General features: G+C 32.9%; 1 protein-coding gene across 8 annotated transcripts in view; it reads left to right on the forward strand.

Moving 5' to 3' along the window:
- The window catches only part of LOC141544751 (uncharacterized), a 77,935-nt gene that overhangs the window by 24,025 nt on the left and 34,099 nt on the right, over positions 1-19,811 (forward strand). For 7 of the 8 annotated variants that reach the window (XR_012482784.1, XR_012482783.1, XM_074271263.1 and 4 more), the window contains 6 exons: positions 6,042-6,102; positions 6,197-6,390; positions 7,066-7,198; positions 7,756-7,811; positions 10,789-10,876; positions 18,243-18,319. Coding sequence is in view for 6 of the 8 variants with exons in the window: in XM_074271263.1 (XP_074127364.1) it covers positions 6,042-6,102; positions 6,197-6,390; positions 7,066-7,198; positions 7,756-7,811; positions 10,789-10,876; positions 18,243-18,319 (609 nt within the window). In the remaining 2 variants the exon portion in view is untranslated. The remainder of the gene's footprint in view (positions 1-6,041; positions 6,103-6,196; positions 6,391-7,065; positions 7,199-7,755; positions 7,812-10,788; positions 10,877-18,242; positions 18,320-19,811) is intronic. The other variant, XM_074271267.1, reaches the window with a different exon arrangement.

The following is a 19,811-nucleotide window of genomic DNA, read 5'->3' on the forward strand; positions in this document are numbered from 1 at the left end:
ATGACTGCCACTCTAAAATGAATGACATTTTAAAAATCTTTGTTTCCTAGATGATATTCAAGGTGCTTTCTAGATCCAAATCTGTGATTTGTTCCATAATGTTCCCTTAATGTTGATTACACAGGTGACTTCCATATTTTTGTCAATATAGATCCTATTTTCCTTCTTTTGCTCTTTTGAGGATGAATTCTCAGTAATGCAATCAGATTTATGAGTGTTGTATGTGGTTTTCTAAAACACCTGGATCAATGTGCAGTCCGCTTAGTGGTATACAGGATTTCCCATTATTTGAAGTTATTTTTGTTTGTTTGTTTGTTTTTCTATGGCATTTTATTTTTTAAATTTTATTTAATTTTAAAATTTAAATCGTAAAAAATGGAGTAAGAAAAAACAAAAGGAATACAAAACAAAATAAAGCAAAACAAAAGAGAACATTGTCATGGACCTTGAAAAACCTCCGAGGATTCAAAATATGTAACAACGAATTAATAGATCAAGAAAGTATAGATAGATAGATAGATATAGATAGATAGTTATAGATATAGATATTTGTATATATATACATATATCTATGTACATAGAAATATGTATATATATATCGTTATTAGTAGAAGAAATTATATTTCATGAATTTCCATTATTTTTACTTCTTTGTATTTTGTTCTTTGGTTGTCTGCTGTATAACTTATTTACTTTCCGTGTTTTTTCCCCTTGAATCCCCTCCCCTACCCTAAAGCAAACTACAGTTAAAAAAAGATATATTTATGTAGATACACCACACATACACACACACCACATACATACAACTATTCCTGTTGACTCTTTAATATTCTACTCTATAACTTGCCTTGCTAATACTTAACCTCCCCCTCCCCATTCAAGGATTCCTCCTTTGTCTTATTCCTTACCCTTTGTTTCTTCATTTGCTCATCCTTCTGCCCTTATTTCTTTATAGATTTTGGAAGGTGCTATACTCTTCATAGTGTATATGTAGTGTTTGCCTATTGAACCCATTCCCAATGTGAGTAGGTTTTCAGAACTATGAGCCCTCTTCCCTTTGGTCTAATGCCTGTTCCTATTTTTATTCTACACCTCATTTGTATAACATGATTTACCTTGTCCTTCACTTTAACTCTGCCTATCTTTCTTTTGAGCTACCCTAGTGTTGATGTGAATCTTAGACGTATAGTTTATGTTTCCCATGTAAAAAAAATAATTTTTTGATGATTCAACAGTTTGTCTATGTTGAGTTTCTTAAAAGTGATCTTTGATATTGGCTCTTATATATTAAATTTTCTGTTAAATTCAGGTTTGGCTGATAGAAAGTCCTGAAAATTTGCAAGTTCATTTAATATCCATATTTCTCATTCAAAATTATAGGTAATTTGTCTGGATATGATATTTTTCACCCCAGGCCTAGGTTTTTTTTTTTTTTTTTTGGTGAATAGATTGATTCCAGAATGTACAATCCTTTATTTTACCTGTTACTAAGTCTTATACAATTCTAATTATAACTCCAGCATATTTGAATCATTTGTTCTTCCTTCTTGAAACATTTTCATTTTAATTTGGAGATTACAAAATTTGGTAGAAATATTTCCATGTGTTTTCTATAAATGATCTCTTTGAGGTGGTGTTCAGTGGATTTTTCCTATTTTTCCTTTCCCCTCATGTTCTATCACCCCAGGATAATATTCTTGGATTATTTCCTACATTATTTTGTCAAGTCCTTTTTTTGGTCACAGCTTTCTGCAGTCCAAATACTCCCATATTTTCTTTTTCATATATGATGTTTCACATTCTGTTCCATTATTTTCTCATTCTTTACAATCTGTTTTGTTGTTTCTTGGTTTCTCATAGCTTCACTGGCTTCCTTTTGCCCAATTCTAATTTTCAATTAATTTCATCTTTGAGACTCTGTACCTCCTGTTCTAGTTGGTTTACTTTTTCCCATCTCCTTATTTTTCTTGGATGGATTTTATTTTTAGTTTTTTCCCAATGTCTCTCACCCAGGGCCTTGTTTCAGCAGCACAATAGAGCCTGGCATTCCCAATCAGGTGATTTTCATTGTCTTCTGGATTAAAACTTCAATTTGACAAAAAGTCTCTATGGTTCCAGCTATACCCAGCTAGCCGATGGGTCCCCACTTGATGTTTCTGTGGGACTACCCTGGAGGTCTTTGCAGTTCAAACAGATTACTCTTCAGGCTTGGATCTTTCTAGATCATCTTGAGTTATATCAGAACCCCTTTTCTTTTCCAAGTCATCTTGATCTTTCACCAATCTGTTCGATCTGAGGCAAAAAGTTGTTCTATTTGTGGGGAAAATCTGGAGAGCTTGAAATTTACCAACTGACTCCTCCATATTCCCAGAATTCTTCCCTCTTTGCAATTTTTGACCTTCTAGCTGATATAATAAACGTGTTAATTTTTTAATTTCTCTGAGTCTTGGACAATTTGGAACATTTTTCATGAAGTTAATTCGTTCATTTCTTCATTTTGAGGTATTTTGCTAGATTTAGAGATATGTATCAGATACAGTCTAGATTCACTTGTCATGGAAGTAACATTGTTAGAAAATGACTTGAGAGTCAACTATACATTGAACATATGGAAAAGAGTTCATAATCTTTAACTAGAGATGAGTCATCATACTATTTCAAACCGAACAGCCTCCTACTATCTGAAGTAATTTTCTGACATGCCCCCTGGTGAACCACTTATCTTTGACTCTTTCCTTTTGCTTGTATTGGTATTCCTGACACTGTGAATTACATATATTTTATACTACATATATTTATATGTGTGTGTATGTGTATACATATATATAATAAAACTGTTTAATATGTATTTTTTCTAAGCTATATAATCTTATTATCCTAGAACTGATTATACTTTGATTGTTGTGTGATTTGTAAGGTTTATGTTTAAAATTTGTCTTTAAAAGAAAAAAAAATCTCATTTCAGTGTGTCCTAATCTATGTTATTAAATATTCTTTTTATAATGGGATATATTTAAGTAATGTTCTTATTCAAAGGATTTACACTAGGTTTTGGGAACATAATAACAATAGGAACCTTGACTTTTAAGTGCCGACAAATAAATTTGCATAGGCAATGGAATGTGTAGAGTTCATTGAAGGGCATAGTAGGTATCAGCTATTCCACAAATTTGCAGCATTGTAGCTTTCATTTTTTTCTCTACTGTGCATCCAAGTTGTTATTATGAAAGTGAACATGTGGTTATAAACTACATCACATAAATGCTTGAAGTTGTAAAAGTTAAAGCACATAAATATTGAGGGATGAATGTATGTATTGCATATTGAATATACAGATCTCTGTATAGTCAAACCTATTGATTTTGTCTCCAGTACTCCAGTTTGATGAAGTGTATCTTGCATAGGGGATCAAAAATCTTATTCTATTTATTACAGGTTTTAATTTTAAATATTTAAATTAATACAGACAGTTATATGGATGAGTGGTTAGAGGAGTGGCCCTGGAATAAGGAAGACCTGAGTTCCCAGACTCTTAACATATAATAGCTGTGTGAACTTGGGCAATTCACTTAAACCCAATTGCATTTGCCTCATCAAAAATAATTAATTAATTACTATTAGTAGAGTTTATTATACTGTAGAGTATGAGGTATAAATCTTACTTACAGATCTTACCTTTCACTGTTTGCCTAAAGAAATCCTAAGCACCATAGAAATTTTATTGTCTGAATATGCTTTATATTTTTGAACCTCCAAGAGTTTCTTCTTTCTAAAATGTCTTTCTGTATCATTTACCTGTTGACCCTGTAAATTATAGACTAATCTTCCTTTATCCCATGTCTTTCTCCCTTCTTCTATGGAAGTAAGCTCTCTATCTTTTGATGACTATTAATAACATATTTTCCACACTGTTTTATGTTTAGTTATTGGTGTAAATATTTTATAACTCCTTGGGAAAAGAGCATCTTTTTTTTGTCTCCTAATAGAGTAACTTACACACAAAAATATGAGTTGATAATCATTTTTCTTCATGGTGAATCTGTTGGATTATTAATGGTCTATATAAAATTAATAAATAATAGATGTTTATTTAGCACTTACCCCATGCTAGACACTATACTAAGCACATTACATTTGATTCACACAACAGACCTCAGAGGTAAGTACTGTTACCTCTGTTTTACCATTCTACAGATGAGGAAACTGAAGCAAACATCTGTTAATTGGGATGGGTGCAGGGTCACATAGTTAATAAGTCTCTGAAACAGAAATTGAACTCAGATCTTTGTGACTACAGCCTTAGTGCTCTAACCATTATTTTTGTCCAAATATCCATTTCCTTCCTTTTATTTCTGGTATATATTTTGGAGTTTGTGACACAATTTTTTTCTTTTGTAAATAATGGGTTCTAATCTCATAGTCCCTTTTCTTTAGACATTCTTGAAAAGTCTATTTTGATAATGTTTACTAGGTTACACTTCTGGCTGCTTGCAGTAAAAAGGTGATATATTGTGGTGGCAGTGACTTAGAGTATTACAAAGAACAGAGGGGATTGAAGCAAGGATTGAAGAATCTAGGGAAGATTTTCAGCACATGGTCAATATGGACATTTTTTGTAAGAGAGATAGAATGATCTAGTAGATTGCAGAAATTTAAAATAAATGAGTTGGTATGAGAGAGGAGGCAAATCTATTGGAGGAGATGGGATGGCACAGGAGCACCTGAACAAGTAGAAAGCTCAACCTTGGTAAGGAGTAAAGCTACTTCATCATGGAAGGTAGGGATCAAGGAAATATTGGCAGAAGGCATCGGAATGATAGGAGATGTGGAAGAGGAGAGATGAAGGAGCTCATGCCAGATGTCTCAAATTTTTTTAGTAAAATATGAAGCAAATTAATCAATAGAAAGTATGGGGGAGAAGGAAAACATGGAAGGTTTGAGAGACAATGAAAAAGTATGGAAGAGCTGCCGTGGAAAGTAGGATAGTCAATTGATAAAGGAGGCATGGTAAGCCTGGAAGTAGTGAGGATTTGGTTGAGGTTATATATCATAAATTTGTAGTGACCTCATTAACAATAGGTGATTTTCTGATTTTTAATTCATTTCCTATTTAAACTTACATTTTTATTTTATGCACTTAAAATATTTTTGAATAATCTTCCATAAGTTTTACAAAACTGCCAGAGATCTATAACATACCCACACATACACACATACACACACACACACACACACACACACACACACACACACAGACACACAAGACTTCTGTTTTAAATGTATCTGTTTTAAATGTATTTTTTCATCAGATGTACATCATGCTTGATATTTGGCATTGACTTGAAAACAATGAACAGTAAAGAATATAATATCCATCATTAGACTGCAACAGCTTTTCCTAGATCCTGATAATTTTTACAGAATAAAGTCCACTCCTTCAAAGTACATATATAAAACACAAAAAAGTTCAAGCAATATAACACAGTTAGAAGTTTATATAATGAAGGCATTAAGGATCTTATGTGACTAAAGTTCTTATGCCCTTTCTTTTCAATATAGTAGCCTCTTGCAAGCAGGAGGTTTTGATTTCTTCTTGGTGAAGGAATAGAATGAATGAACCCAACAACCAGACCTAGAAAAAGGAACTCTGACATCAACATTTCCCTAGTTTCCTCAGTTTTGAGACTTTTACGCAGATGTGTCTCTCCCTTTTTTAAAAAAAAGTAACATACTATCTTTTTTTTTTTTTTACTATTCCAAAACATCTAAAGAATCTAAAATGAAAGACTTAAGATAAAATTCTTTGTTATCAGTAATGATTTACATTAAATATTAAATTTCTAAAATTTCAACTGTCATAAACAAAATGTTAATGTATAAGTTTTGGTGAACTAAATAGTCCAGAAGAGTTTTATTTTCTATATCATGATCAGATTAAATACATCACAATAGCAAATGTGAACTTTTAAATTAAAATTAAATTACATTAAATTAAATTAAGTTAGTATTGATACTCATTATTCTTACCACTTTTTTGGCAGAAACTCCCAAAATTGAACTTAGCCAAAGTTTTAAATGCTGCTCATCAAATTACAAAAATCAGTAAGCTATTTGAAGAATTTCTACTCTTATATTATTATTGCTTACCTTAAAATGATAGATTTGTTCATGTATTTTTTATTCATTTTTAATATAGGAGGAGAAGGGAGTCGCACTGTCAATACAGAAGATACAGCTTTTCTTAGAGACAATCAGCCAGACAATGAAAAAGATTTAACAGATTCTTTCTCTAAGTCTTCATCCCAAGCCCATTGCTCTCATGCTGTCCATCCCTCACCTGCTTGCTTTTCACAGTCTTCCCTGATGAAGTCTACTCTTCTGGACATAAAGGTAATTATATTTGGTGGTGTTCTTATATTTTTCCCCTATGTGTTCATCCTCTGTCCTTTTCTCTTATGCTCATAACCTCTTCATGGAAATGAGAAGGATTCTAGAAATGGAAGTCACATCACAAGAAAATTCAGGGAAATTTACACAAAGTTAAAACATTGATGGATCCAAACAATTTATGTGTGAGCTCTCAGAAAGAAGAAGAATTATAAAGCAGGCAAAATGAAGGACAAATCAAAAATTATGACGATAAAGTGACAGAAGAGGAAAGAGAAAGGGGGGGGGAGAATTCAGTCAACATGGTCAAGATGTTATGTCTCTTCCCTCCAGTCATATGGTATCTTATCTTCCCTTTTAGATTAATATAACTTGAAAACAAGAGCTATGTATCCTATTATTTTTATCCATTATTACTATTTGAATTTGTTGAAGTAATAATCAAAACATTCATCAGTATATGTGCTGTGCTAAACTCATACTTATAGAAAAGAGTTTCTGTAAACTAAATGTCTAAAATAAGCGATTGAACACATTGAATTCTTTGCATGATTTCATTGCTAGAGCCATCACCTTCTGGCATGTGCAGTATGGCAGACAGGTTTACATAATTTGTGCTAGCCATGCATTTATGAATAAATCTGGGGACATTGTACATCTCATTCTCATTAATTATAGGAATATCCAACAGACTCAGAAGAGGAAGCAAAGGAAAATGATGTTTTAGTTAAGAATGATACTGTTAAACAAATATCTCATGAAATTCCAAATATTCCTGATCAGCTACAAGAGAAATGTGCTGAGAGAAAAAGTAAGCTTGTTTTGACAGAGCACTTGTCAAATCCATTACTACTGTTCCATAGCATAGAGTCTCCCAGAGTGGCCTAAGGGCTAAGAAGTTCAATGTCTTGCCCATGGTCAAACAACCAAAATATCAGCAATAGAAATTAAACCCAAGACTGTCTAATTCCAAACTGGCCATCTATCTACCATAATGTGGTTCGCCTCAAGTTGTAGAATATTCTTACAAAACTTTTCTTTTGATAAAATGCCATTATAAATTATTAAATGTGGTCTATTTTTGAAAAAAAAAAGTTCTATAAACTATAGCATATGTTCTATAAACGTAAACATAAAATTACCACTTATCTCCTAACTTCTATTTTTGAAAAACCCTACTTTGTCCATAAGCCCTAAATCCAAATGTTGCTCTCTTAATCTAACTGTGTCTCCTGGGATTTTTTGTCTCTTGTCATTTTCATTTAATTTTTCCTGAAGCAATTATGAGTAGAGATATTTAAATAGTTTTAATATGTTCAATAGCATATATTACAATTTTTCTTGTGGTTATTTACATATATTTTATAGCCACAATATCAACATTAAGATTGGAAGAGGAAGAAGAGTCACGTTGGGATTCAGAGGTATTTTCTATTAAGTTATTTTGAACCATCAATATTGATTGTTACTTTTAAAATTACATTTTAGATTTGCTTATTTACTTATCACTGCAATCCTGGGTGGAATTAGAATTGGAATTTTAGAGCTGGAAGTGATTTCAGAGATAATCTAGTAAAACTATTCATTTAAGATGTAGGGAAGGTGCACCTCAGAGAAGTCAACTAACTTGCCTATGGTCTCACAGCTAGTTTAGTGAACAGCCCAAGAAGAGAATTTAGTGGTCCTAACCTTCAGGACCTCATGCTTTGTACTCTACTCCTCAATAACTAATCAGTGTCAAAGTGGCCTCTCAGTTAATCTGTCATTGAGTCAACAAGTATCATAGTACCTCACACTGTTCCAGGTATTCCAGTAAAGTAAGAGACTTTACAGAAAATAGAAGCCTCCCTTCCCTACTACATGATCAGCTTACCTATAATTTCGAGGATGTGACCTACATAAGTTGATGTTATGGCCAACTCTTGGCAAATTTCTGTGTAACTTCTATACACAACTGCAGAGTCCAATAGATGGGAAATGGAAGAGTTAGTAGTGTTTAATCAGAAAAGACGTAATGAAAGAGGTAATAATTAGGGTGTAATGATAGGGTCATATTTGAATTGACAGAGAAGAAGCAGGAAAACATTCACAGAGAGAGAGAGAGAGAGAGAGAGAGAGAGAGAGAGAGAGAGAGAGAGAGAGAGAGAGAGGAAGGATGGTAATGCAAGCAATGGAAATCTTAAGATTTAGCTGTTTCAGAGGGCCACTAATAAAAGGCACAGATTATTTTCCATAAAAAAGAGTGTGAGTAGATTTGATTTGAATCAAGGAGCCAGTCGTTTCTTAGGCAGTAGAATAATATATTGAAACCTATTTTAGGAAAACGTTTTGTGATCATTATCAAAAATTAACTGGAACAGAGGTTTATCCTAGACAAAAAGAGGTTGTTCCAGTAGGGTGTAAGGTGAAAAACTGGAGTAGGTGTGAAAATAGTAAAGATTATTGTTAGGTTCTTACTAAGTGCTAATGAGATAATGAGATATTAGGTTCTTACTAAGGGCTAAGTCGGTACTTAACAATTCTCTAGTTCTGGTCTTTCCTAGGAGTTCAACCCCTTTGAATTTCTGGGGAGGAGCTTGCATGCTTAGAAGGAGCATGTTTATTGGTTGAAGTAATTTTTCCCAGAAGCCCTTGCGTTATCCCACGCCCATTTTCTGGGAGGATAAAAGAGGGTGGCGCTCAAAAGATAGGGAGTCTTGTCTGGGCCAGACTTAAGGCGGCTCTCCAGAGGAAGAAGAAGTCGAGAGACCAGAGGGCGATTGGCAGTTTCTGGAGACAACAGCACATTACAGGTTATTTTGAAGAATGATTTAGCAGTGTGTAGCTATTAATTGGTTGCAAGAGGAAAAGAAATAACTGAGGTTTTTTTTAAAGCTAAGGACCTGGAAAAATGTGCATGCCATGGAGAGAAATGAGGAAGTTGGAAAGGGTTGGAGGGTTCACATGATTACAGAGTAAGGTAACTTTTTAATGTGTTGTCAGGAAACATTTCAATGGAGTTATCTCAGAGATTGCTTGTACTTTAGATACTTGAGAATAAAATCGGATTATTTCCATGTCTTCTGGTAAGGGAGGATCAGAAATCTGGATCACACCACAATCACTTTATAACTGTGATAGGCTAAGTTGAAGGGACTAGCTCTTAGCTTTTTGTTGGAAATAATTAAAGGCAGAGGCAAAAAATGTGAAGACAAGAAAAGGGCATGAGTATGCTTATGCTTACTAGTTTAGGTAAAATGGAGATTAGAGACTTTTCTTACCATATATCATCACCATATAGATAAAAAAAAAAAAATTATGATCCAAAAGAGTTTTAGAGGCGATCATTAAAGCTATAAAGCTATAAAGAGGCGATATATTAAAGATATCAAACATGAGTACAAGAAATTAAACAAAGAAAAAAACAATTTACACGTGGGAGACCTCTAGAGAAAGTGAAAATTGTGTTGAATACTGGATTAGCAACAATGAATGTTTTAGTACAATACATATGTGGTTAAGCTAAAATTTAATGTCTATGTGATGAGGAGAAATTCTACTGTCTACTGGGGAGATAAACCCAGTCTCCTCTCTTTTTATACATTTTTTGCTTTTTGACTCTCTTATTTCTGTGTGTTTATATATATATATATATATGTGTGTGTGTGTGTGTGCGTGTATACCTGTGTATATGTGAACATATACAAATTTACAAACATATATAAAGATAGGTTGATAGATTGATAGACAGGATAAATCTAAATCAATCTACACTTTACAAAGCCTCCTTGGTCAGTAGTTTCAGTCATGTCTGAAGACATGAGACCCAATTTGGAGTTTTCTTGCATTTCCTTATTAGTAAGGAAATGAGGCAAAGAGGATTTAATGACTTGGCCAGGTTCATACAGCTAGTGTCTGAGGCAGGATTTAAATTCATGAAGATGAATCTTCTGATTCTAAGCCCAGGGACCTATCAAATATACCCCCTCTTCTAAGGGGATTATGTACTGTGCTTTCAATTGAAATCATATTTTCTTCTCCCATATTGTTAATTGGTGCAAAATAGTATTTTACATGTACTGTATGTACTATATGTATTTATATAACTATCTTATGGCAATATCCAGAGTTAGAATGTTATCATTATTTCCAAAGTAGCCATTTCTATATGAAAAGGTATACTCCTGCATGCAGCACATGTTTGCCAGAGTTATCTCATTTAAAGTAAAAAAGACAGAAGAGTAAACCTGAAAATTATGAGCATGAAGTTATTCTTTTAAAAAAAATGTTTAAGAAAATGTTTTATTTTCTGTAGAACTCTCATTTCTCTCTGTAAATTCTTCAAAGTTTATCAGCAACAAAGATTCAGAAGTGCTTTCATTAGTGGGCTTATTATTTTATTGACCTTTTCGATCTGATCAGTGTTCCACAGAAAATCTGAAAGGATCTGCAAGACATCTTTCATCCACAAATCAAAGCATAAAAGACAGTATTCCATTGAGACATGAAGGTAAGATTATATTTTATAGATAGGTAGGTTTCTTTTTAAAAAAATAAAAATAGCACTTAGGAGCTGGAGAAATGAGGGCTAGATCATGGGGTCTGGATTAAAATCTACCATCAAAAAGGTAAGAAATTGCATAAAGTCCTAGTCCTACTCACAGAGCCTTATATAAGCAGCATCACTGAAGGCTTGTCTGAGCAGGAAAAAATAAGGAAGAGACGTGGTATTGGAAGGAGAGAGGGAAATTCATTGCACAAAGAGAGAAGAGAAATAGCTATGTATGAAGTGGAGTGACGGATTGGCTCTACGAATCGTCTTTGTTAATATGCATCCAGCCCTTGCATGGTATTTAGTTTGAGCAAATTGAATGAGCTACTTTTCAGTTTAATTAGCTGGTTATACAGATGACTTTTCTATGAAAGTGCCCATGTCACACAATTCTTTTTGCTGATACAGACTAGACCTGTAATTTCATTGAAACAGGGTCACAGAGAATTGTCTAGAGCACCAAAAGTACCTTGTTCATAGTCACACAACCAATCTGGGACTCAGGCTTGCACCTTCATTCTAGGGCTGCCTCTCAAACTTCACTGGTCTCTCTTATCCCCTTATTCTGAACCTTTTGGTTTATTTATTTCAGATAAATCTATCGGACAAAATGAAAAATGAAAAAAATTATTATAAAATTCATTTTTAAAACCTTAAAGATCTGCTTACTAAAGGCATTTTCTTGTTTCTGTTCCTGCCTTTGTACGTTATACTCTATAAGCTAAAGACAGTAAATAGTGACAAAAGTGATTAAAAAAAAAGTTGAAAAATAATAGGCAACAGAAAGTGAGAAACAGAGATGGGAGAAGTTGGTGCTAGAATTTTGGAACTAGGAAGAGAAAGCAACTAAAGACCCCTTTCCTTGCATTAGGGTTTGAGATCCTCAGGATATACTTTGAAATATCTTTGATGGCCACTTTGCTGCATGTTAGAATCCAGTTACATAGATTAAGGATATTAAACTGAGGTGATCATAGGATAAAATACAAACTAAAGAAAATGGTTTTTTCCAATAACTGGAGGTGGTGGATTGAGAGGGAAAGGGTGGGGGTGGCAGAGGCAGGAATCACTTGCATCAAACATTTAACAGATGAAGATATGTTGGCTTCTGAGGTCTTTGACAGTAGGATTCTACTGTACTTATGTCTTAGTTCATACTGCTTATCTTTACTTTCTTTGAAAGCCACATTATTTTGATTGTTTTTTCTAAATTTTGTCCTGCCCTGTTTCCATTCAGGTCATCTGTTAATAAGCTCTCTCTTCTTTTTCTCATTTGTATTTTACTAGTCTTCCGGAAAATTATTTGTTGATTTATTTTAAAGGGGTACTTATAAATATTGTCAACTTTTGTAACAGAGCATCTACTATTATGTTCATGACGCAATCCATCCCAAAACTTATTCAACTTAGACAAAATAGCTATTTTTTTCCTGAAAAATGGCTTTTTTTCCCCTGAAATTTTCTTAAAGGAAAACAGACCAAATGTAAAATAATAACAAAAATAATTATGTATAAATATTTACTTACCCCCAGGTCCCATGAGTTTTGTCTACATTTGTCTAGATGCTCTAGATACTGATAGATTGAGGGTGATGTTCCCTGCCCACCTTGTCTTGAGTTATGTACAGTCTACTTTGCTAATTTCTGAGATGCAAAAAAAAAAAAAAAAAACAACCCATTACTTTATTGCTAGACATTCAGTAATTTCCCCCACAGAATACACATATTAGGACAAATATTGCTCATATCCAGAAGCATAGACTATCTCTCTCTCCTAGAAATTAAACTAGCACATGTATTCCAACTATCTATACCATTGGAGTAATACCAAAGATTGCCAGCATGAATGAAGAAAAAAAGAACTTCAGGTTAGAAAAGTGAAGGGAGAGCATAAAAACGATTGTGAAAGGGAGATTACATAGAAGTGATTGCTCCTGAAATGATACAGTATGCCACAGAAGGCCAGAAAATGGCCTTAAGAATATTACTTGACAGCTTTGTGTAGAATAGACCAAAGACCCAAGTAGTAATTAATTGCAAAAATCCAAGTAAAATTGGATGAGATCATAAAAGTAGAAAGGTAAATTTGAGAATGAAGAAGAGAAGTGATGATATTTATAGTAGAGTGCACATTTTTTAATGAGGAACAGACCATGCCAGCACTGATAACTAAGAAAAGGGAAGCAGGAAACTAAAAGTTGGTTATTTTCAATTTGAAGGTCCAGAAAGACAAATAGACTGAGAAATACAGAACCTTTTAAAATTCACTTGTTTTCCAATAAAATAGAAGTCAACCAGACTCCTTCTGGAAGAAAGTACCTCTCTTCTAATGAAATATCAGGTTGTTCTAGCTTTTTTTGGAAGCTATATAGATACTGAATTCAGAAAATAATTCTGAACAAATTCTGAAAAACTTACTCCTAATTTGTGTTTGAGTTTGTGTTCACAAAGATGACATGAAATTTGTCAAGTACTTTGCTGAAATTTAGGTATATAATAATAACAATAATCCCTTGGTCAGTAGGTCTAATAACTCTGTCAAAATGTGAAGATAATATGGTATAATCTATTCTGACCACTTCCCAATGAAATTCTGATAATAGCATGAGATAAGCAACAAAGAAGTAAGAGATTTTTATAATGACCTAGTATCTGAGGCGATAAGGTCAAGAAGATAGACTGACAACAATCTAACCTGATTTAGCAGTTAAGATACCATTAATAACTTTGGAGTAAGAAGTTTTGGTAGAGAGTTAGGCCCAAAGCCGGAAAAAAAAAAGGTTTCTGAAGTAACTATAAATTAAGTTTGTTAATTAGACAAACAAAAAAGAGCAGAGTTATTGGACAATAACATGGAGATGGCATAATTATTTTTATACCTCTTTTATTTATTTTCTTAATTAATTTTTAATAATTATAACATTTTCTTTGACAGTACATATGCATAGGTAATTTTTTTTTTACAAAATTATCCCTTGTACTCCTTTCTGTTCCGAGTTTTTCCCCTCCTTCCCTCCACCCCCTCCCCTAGATGGCAGGCATTCCCATACATATTAAATATCTTATTGTATATCCTAGGTACAATATATGTGTGCAGAACCGAATTTTGTTGTTGGTGTTGCAAAGGAAGGATTGTATTCGCAAGATAAAAATAATCTGGGAAGAGAAACAAAACAAAACAAAAAGCATTGCTCTCAGTTTACACTCATTTCCCAGTGTTCCTTTTCTGGGTGTAGCTGATTCTGTCCATCATGAATCAATTGGAATTGGATTAGCTCTTCTCTATGTTGAAGATATTCACTTCCATCAGAATACATCCTCATACAGTATCATTGTTGAAGTGTATAATGATCCCCTAGTTCTACTCGTTTCACTCAGCATCAGTTGATATAAGTCTCTCCAAGCCTCTCTGTATTCCTCCAGTTGGTCATTTCTTATAGAACAATAATATTCCATAACATTCATATACCATAATTTACTCAACCATTCTCCAATTGATGGACATACATTCATTTTCCAGTTTCTAGCCACTATGAAAAGGGCTGCCACAAACATTTTGGCACATACAGGTCCCTTTCCATTCTTTTGCATTTCCTTGGGATATAAGCCCAATAGTAGCACTGCTCGGTCAAAGGGTATGCACATTTTGATAACTTTTGGGGCATAATTCCAGATTGCTCTCCAGAATGGTTGGATTCTTTCACAACTCCACCAACAATGCATCAGTGTCCCAGTTTTCCCACAGCCCCTCCAACATTCATTGTTATTAGTTCCTGTCATCTTAGCCAATCAGACAGATGTGTAATGATATCTCAGAGTTGTCTTAATTTGCATTTTTCTGATCAATAGTGACTTGGAACATACTTTCATATGAGTGGAAATAGTTTTAATTTCATCATCTGAAAATTGTCTGTTCATATCCTTTGACCATTTATCAATTGGAGTAATGGCTTGATTTCTTATAAATTAAAGTCAATTCTCTGTATATTTTGGAGATGAGGCTTTTATCAGAACCTTTAACTGTAAAAATGTTTTCCCAATTTGTTACTTCCCTTCTAATCTTGTTTGCATTAGTTTTGTTTGTGCAGAAACTTTTTAATTTGGCGTAATCAAAATTTTCTATTTTGTGATCTATAAAGATCTCTAGTTCTCCCTTGGACACAAATTCCTTCCTCCTCCACAAGTCTGAGAGGTAAACCATCCCATGTTCCTCCCATTTATTTATGATTTCGTTCTTTATGCCTAAATCTTGGGCCCATTTTGATTTTATCTTAGTATGTGGTGTTAAATGTGGGTCCATGCCTAGTTTCTGGAGATGGCATAATTAAATAAAAGATAAAGAAACTTTAGAGACCCCAAAATTAACTGTTTATTAGATATTCTGGCATGATTAAACCCTTTCATCCATAATTATTTACTATTTATACTTTTTTGCATAAATGTAATTTTGTCACATTTTAAAGGGAATATTAAACTCATAAAGGTTGGAATTCAAGTAGGACAATCAGGCCCCCAAATGTTTAAATTGTTGAGGTTTTTTGTTTTTTTTTACTAAATTATGAATATATATTCCAAGTTAAGGACTAATCTTCAAGAAGTAAGATTATTCTGAGAAAAAAATAACTTAGATGAAAGTAGTTCATGTTAGAAAAAAATGATACAATCATACATAGAAGAAAGGCTACTTCATTTTTAAAAATATATATTCACTGAAAGAATGTAAATTGTAAGCATTTTCTGTAGGAAAATATTTCAAAATAATGGGTAAAAAGCTAGACTAAAAGCTTAGACTAAAACACATGGTTTTTAGTTTTATCTATGATTCATATTACTTATGTGATGCTGGGCAAGTGACTTAACCTCAAAGTATCCTATCTTGGTAACTCTTTAAGTCTGTAAGTTGCAATGAAGGGACTAGCATCTATTTTCTTAACTAAGAGTTTTCTCTAAATAAATCAGAGGTTTAAAAAAATCAGTTTCAGACTATTTTATAATCCTAAGAAATTTGAAAACTCAAATATGAATACATGTTTGAAATATGCATGTTAAATTTAAAAGGTCTTTGCAAGGATCTTATTAATGTACTCCTTGTGGCAACACACACGTAGAGAGAGGCTTTGATAATCCAAGAGAGCTGATAATCCAAGTAAAAGAGAATAGGCTCAGTATTGAAGGAAAACAGTTGTTGGTGATTTTTTGTCATGTTACCTGAAAGACAAAATATCACAAATAAAAACAAACAACAACAACAACAACAAAAAAAAAAAAACCATAGTTGGAAATTTTGAGTGACATTCTATGAAAAAATGTGTCAGTTAGATAAAACTAAAATATTATTTTAAAATATTATATTAAAGTATTTACTTTTGAGATGCTTTAAACTTGGATTCTACAAGTACTTCTGAGATAAATCACAGAAGTTCCAAGAATTTAAACTTGCAAAAGAATCATCCTTGCAAATCCTTGCCAGTGACTAAAAATAACTAGGTTCCACAGAGCTTAGAAATATTCAATTAAAAGAAGATGAAGGAGCTGCAGCTGGAAGTGGGCCCTATAAGGTTGGAGTTCAAGTAGAAAAACCAGGCCCCCAGAAGCATTGTGAACCACCTCTAGAAAAAGAAGCCCCAAAACATAAGATATAGGCGTTAATATTCTGAATTTATTTGCTCAATTTGTAACATTACAAACTTTATTCTTAGTAGAAGTAAGTTAAATAAATGGTAAAGTCATGTCATAATGAAATTCACTGCCCTGTGGTTAATCTTCTCAACAGACTAGAATCTAGGAGGTATCTTTCTAACAAGTGTTCTGATGTTCTCCTCTAATCCCCTGTAACATCTTCGACAAATACTGAAAGGGGCTAGGTTAAACTTGTGTCCTAATTGTGCTCTAATTGTCTTCTGTGTACTTAATTGTAAATTCCTACTTTTTTTTAAAAATCCAAAAATCTTTAGGTTTGAATATCCCCAAATAAAATCCATATATGAATTTTTTTTTCTTTTTTTCTGTCATTTTGGATTATTTAGAGCTAACTTTGTTGATAGGTACAATTCTCTAAAAGTTCTGTTAATCTTTTCACCACTGAATTACTACTCCATCATATCCTATTCTATCTAGCTCTCAGATAACTAATTTTTATTTTATTATTTTTCCCCCCTGAGGCTGGGGTTAAGTGACTTGCCCAGGGTCACACAGCTAGGAAGTGTTAAGTGTCTGAGACCAGATTTGAACTCTGGTCCTCCTGAATTCAAGGCTGGTGCTCTCCACTGTGCCACCTAGCTGCCCCTGATAACTAATTTTTAAAATGAATTTCAAATTAGCTACTGGATCCATGTTACATGTTTCCTTGATTTTAATCAGAGTAGCTTATAGACTAACTGAAGAAATCAGATTTCATTTATTTTATTTCCCTATTTCTTTGAGACAATCCTGGTCAGTGGTTTCACAATTACAATTTATATTCCATTCTCTCTGTGTTTTTAAATATCGGTTTGATTCTGTCTTTTAAAAATTGATTTTATCTTATTTCTGACTTTCATGATTTTTGTCTCTGAGCTTAGTTCAAAAATTAATCTGTTCTGTCATGAATTACCTTTAAAAATCCAGTTCTCTTGTTATGTTTCTATTCTTGTGTAAGGAAATCTGTTATCCTTGGATGCATATGGTCTAGGATCTTCATCCACAAATATATTCTTCAAGAATATTTGATTTGTAATCCAAAGAAGTCTAGTCCAATGTCTCTGATCTTGGAGATGGACTCAAAAAGGAAGATTTCTTGGTCACAAAACAGAAGGAAGGCGTTGTTGCTAACCCCTGATTCTCAACTAGCAGTCTGTCATGTTGTTCCCATCGTCATGATGCCATTCTCTAAGCTATGGCATTGTTTTTCCCACTTCCCCACTTCCTTTCTTCTCTTTCCCAAACCTATATCAAGGTCAGTAATCACTAACTCTTAGTCTTTGATTATTGAGAAAGTCCATTGACCTAATTTATTGCTTACTTGCTAGCCCAATAAATCAGACATAGATTTACTTCTCTCAGTTTACCTTTACTTTTCGAATGTAACAGTTTCAGCTACATTGAGTATATAAATTAGTCTTTATGTCTTCCTGTGCTTTGCTCGTATAAAATAAATATCTTACACACACAAAAAAAAACATAGAATGTAGCAGTAGATTGAAATTATAAAAGAATCAGTTAAATGTGTAATTAGTAAGCTAAAAATTTCTTACATTATATATCTTCCCTCAAAATGGGGGGGATCTTATTTATATAAGAAAAGTAATTGTAAATAAATTAAATTTTCATTTAAATATCAATTTAGACTTGAAACAAAAATCGAAATTTAAAGAATCATCAGACAGAAATCAAGAACGCTTTGATAAAAGAGACCAGAAACAGGTATGAAAGTATATTGAAATTTCTGATATTTCATTTTAGTAAATTACCTTTTATGCTACTTTTAATGTAAGTGTTTTTAGGAACTTGGTGTATTTTCAAATGAATTTTTGTCTTAATTATGGAGTTGAAATTTTCTTTGGAGGTAGCAGGACTAACAGCAAAACTTCAACCCTTGTTAGGTAATAAAAGTAGAGAAGAGTCCCTTGATAATGTTGGCCTTTTTATACATTTCTAACATACTAACTTACTTACTTGATTACATGATTATTTTCCCTTTAGTAGCCAAAATAACGTGTTAAAAGAATTGCCATAGATCTGCATTCATGTGAAAAAGTCTGAATTCTTTCTTACAGACAGGTTAAAATTTATTTACCAATGGGAAAATATCTAGAAATGTATATACTTTTAGAAAATATCAATGTATATACATGTTAGTGTGGCATTAAAACATTCCGTGATAATAAAATCTTAGTATTAATGAACGTTAATCTAATTTATCTTTATCCTAAATAATCTTCTCTGCAGTATCCCCCAAAACTAGTTAAAAACCTTTTGTGACTGAAAAATTACTACCCGGGTAAACTTTATATTTGAATGGCTCCAATTGTTAGGGATGTTTTCTAGTGTTGAGCTACAATTTACTTTTCTGTGATTTCCAACCTGGGGTAATGGTTCTGACTTAACTCCGAATTGAACAAATCAAGCTCTTCTCCAATATTCTAAGTCTCTAATTAGTTAATGACTATTATCCTGAATTCTTTTGAATGGTCTTTCTTATAAACTTGCTTAGAAGTCCTACTTGTGATATGAATCATAGATGACTTCTAAGGTCTCTTTTAGTTGTTCTCAATTGCACATTTCTATTGTCCTATCTAAGAATAATAAAACAGATGTGATTTTAGCAAGACCTGTGGTGTCTCAGTAAGTATACTGTCCAATTTTTTGCCCTTTTGGAAGTCATATCATATTTCTTGTTTTATTATCAAAACATATGCATGGATTATTTTATAAAAGCTTATGTTCCAATTTTATTCATGATAGCTTTATATTTTCCAGATGCTTAGCCTTAAAAAAAGATCTCCTTTGCTTTGTGCAACCCAGTAATTGCTATGCATACTGCTGAATCTTTCCTTAAATTAAATAAGTTATTATTTAACATTTCCTACTTTCACAACCAATCCAGTTTAGTTTGTTACTTTATACCCTATTGAAATAACTTTTTTGCCAAAAGTTATTTCAATAGGGTATAAGGTAACCTGCAACAGGTAATCTTCTAGACTGATTTCAAAATGTTTTCTTAAAAAATTTCAAAATATTATTATACTGTGATGACAAATGATGGTGAGTCCTCATATTATCTCTTTTGTAGAAAATAATTTGTTCCTATTACAGGTCCTCTGCAACAGTCCTCTGCAAACGTCCAAGATTACCTTACCTGAAAAATCTTTTATTTCTTCTTCCTGTCCTCTCTCCTGGAAGGTTTTCCTCCTTC

This window comes from Sminthopsis crassicaudata, chromosome 5 (genome assembly GCF_048593235.1).
Source record: "Sminthopsis crassicaudata isolate SCR6 chromosome 5, ASM4859323v1, whole genome shotgun sequence".
Taxonomy (NCBI): Eukaryota; Metazoa; Chordata; class Mammalia; order Dasyuromorphia; family Dasyuridae; genus Sminthopsis; species Sminthopsis crassicaudata.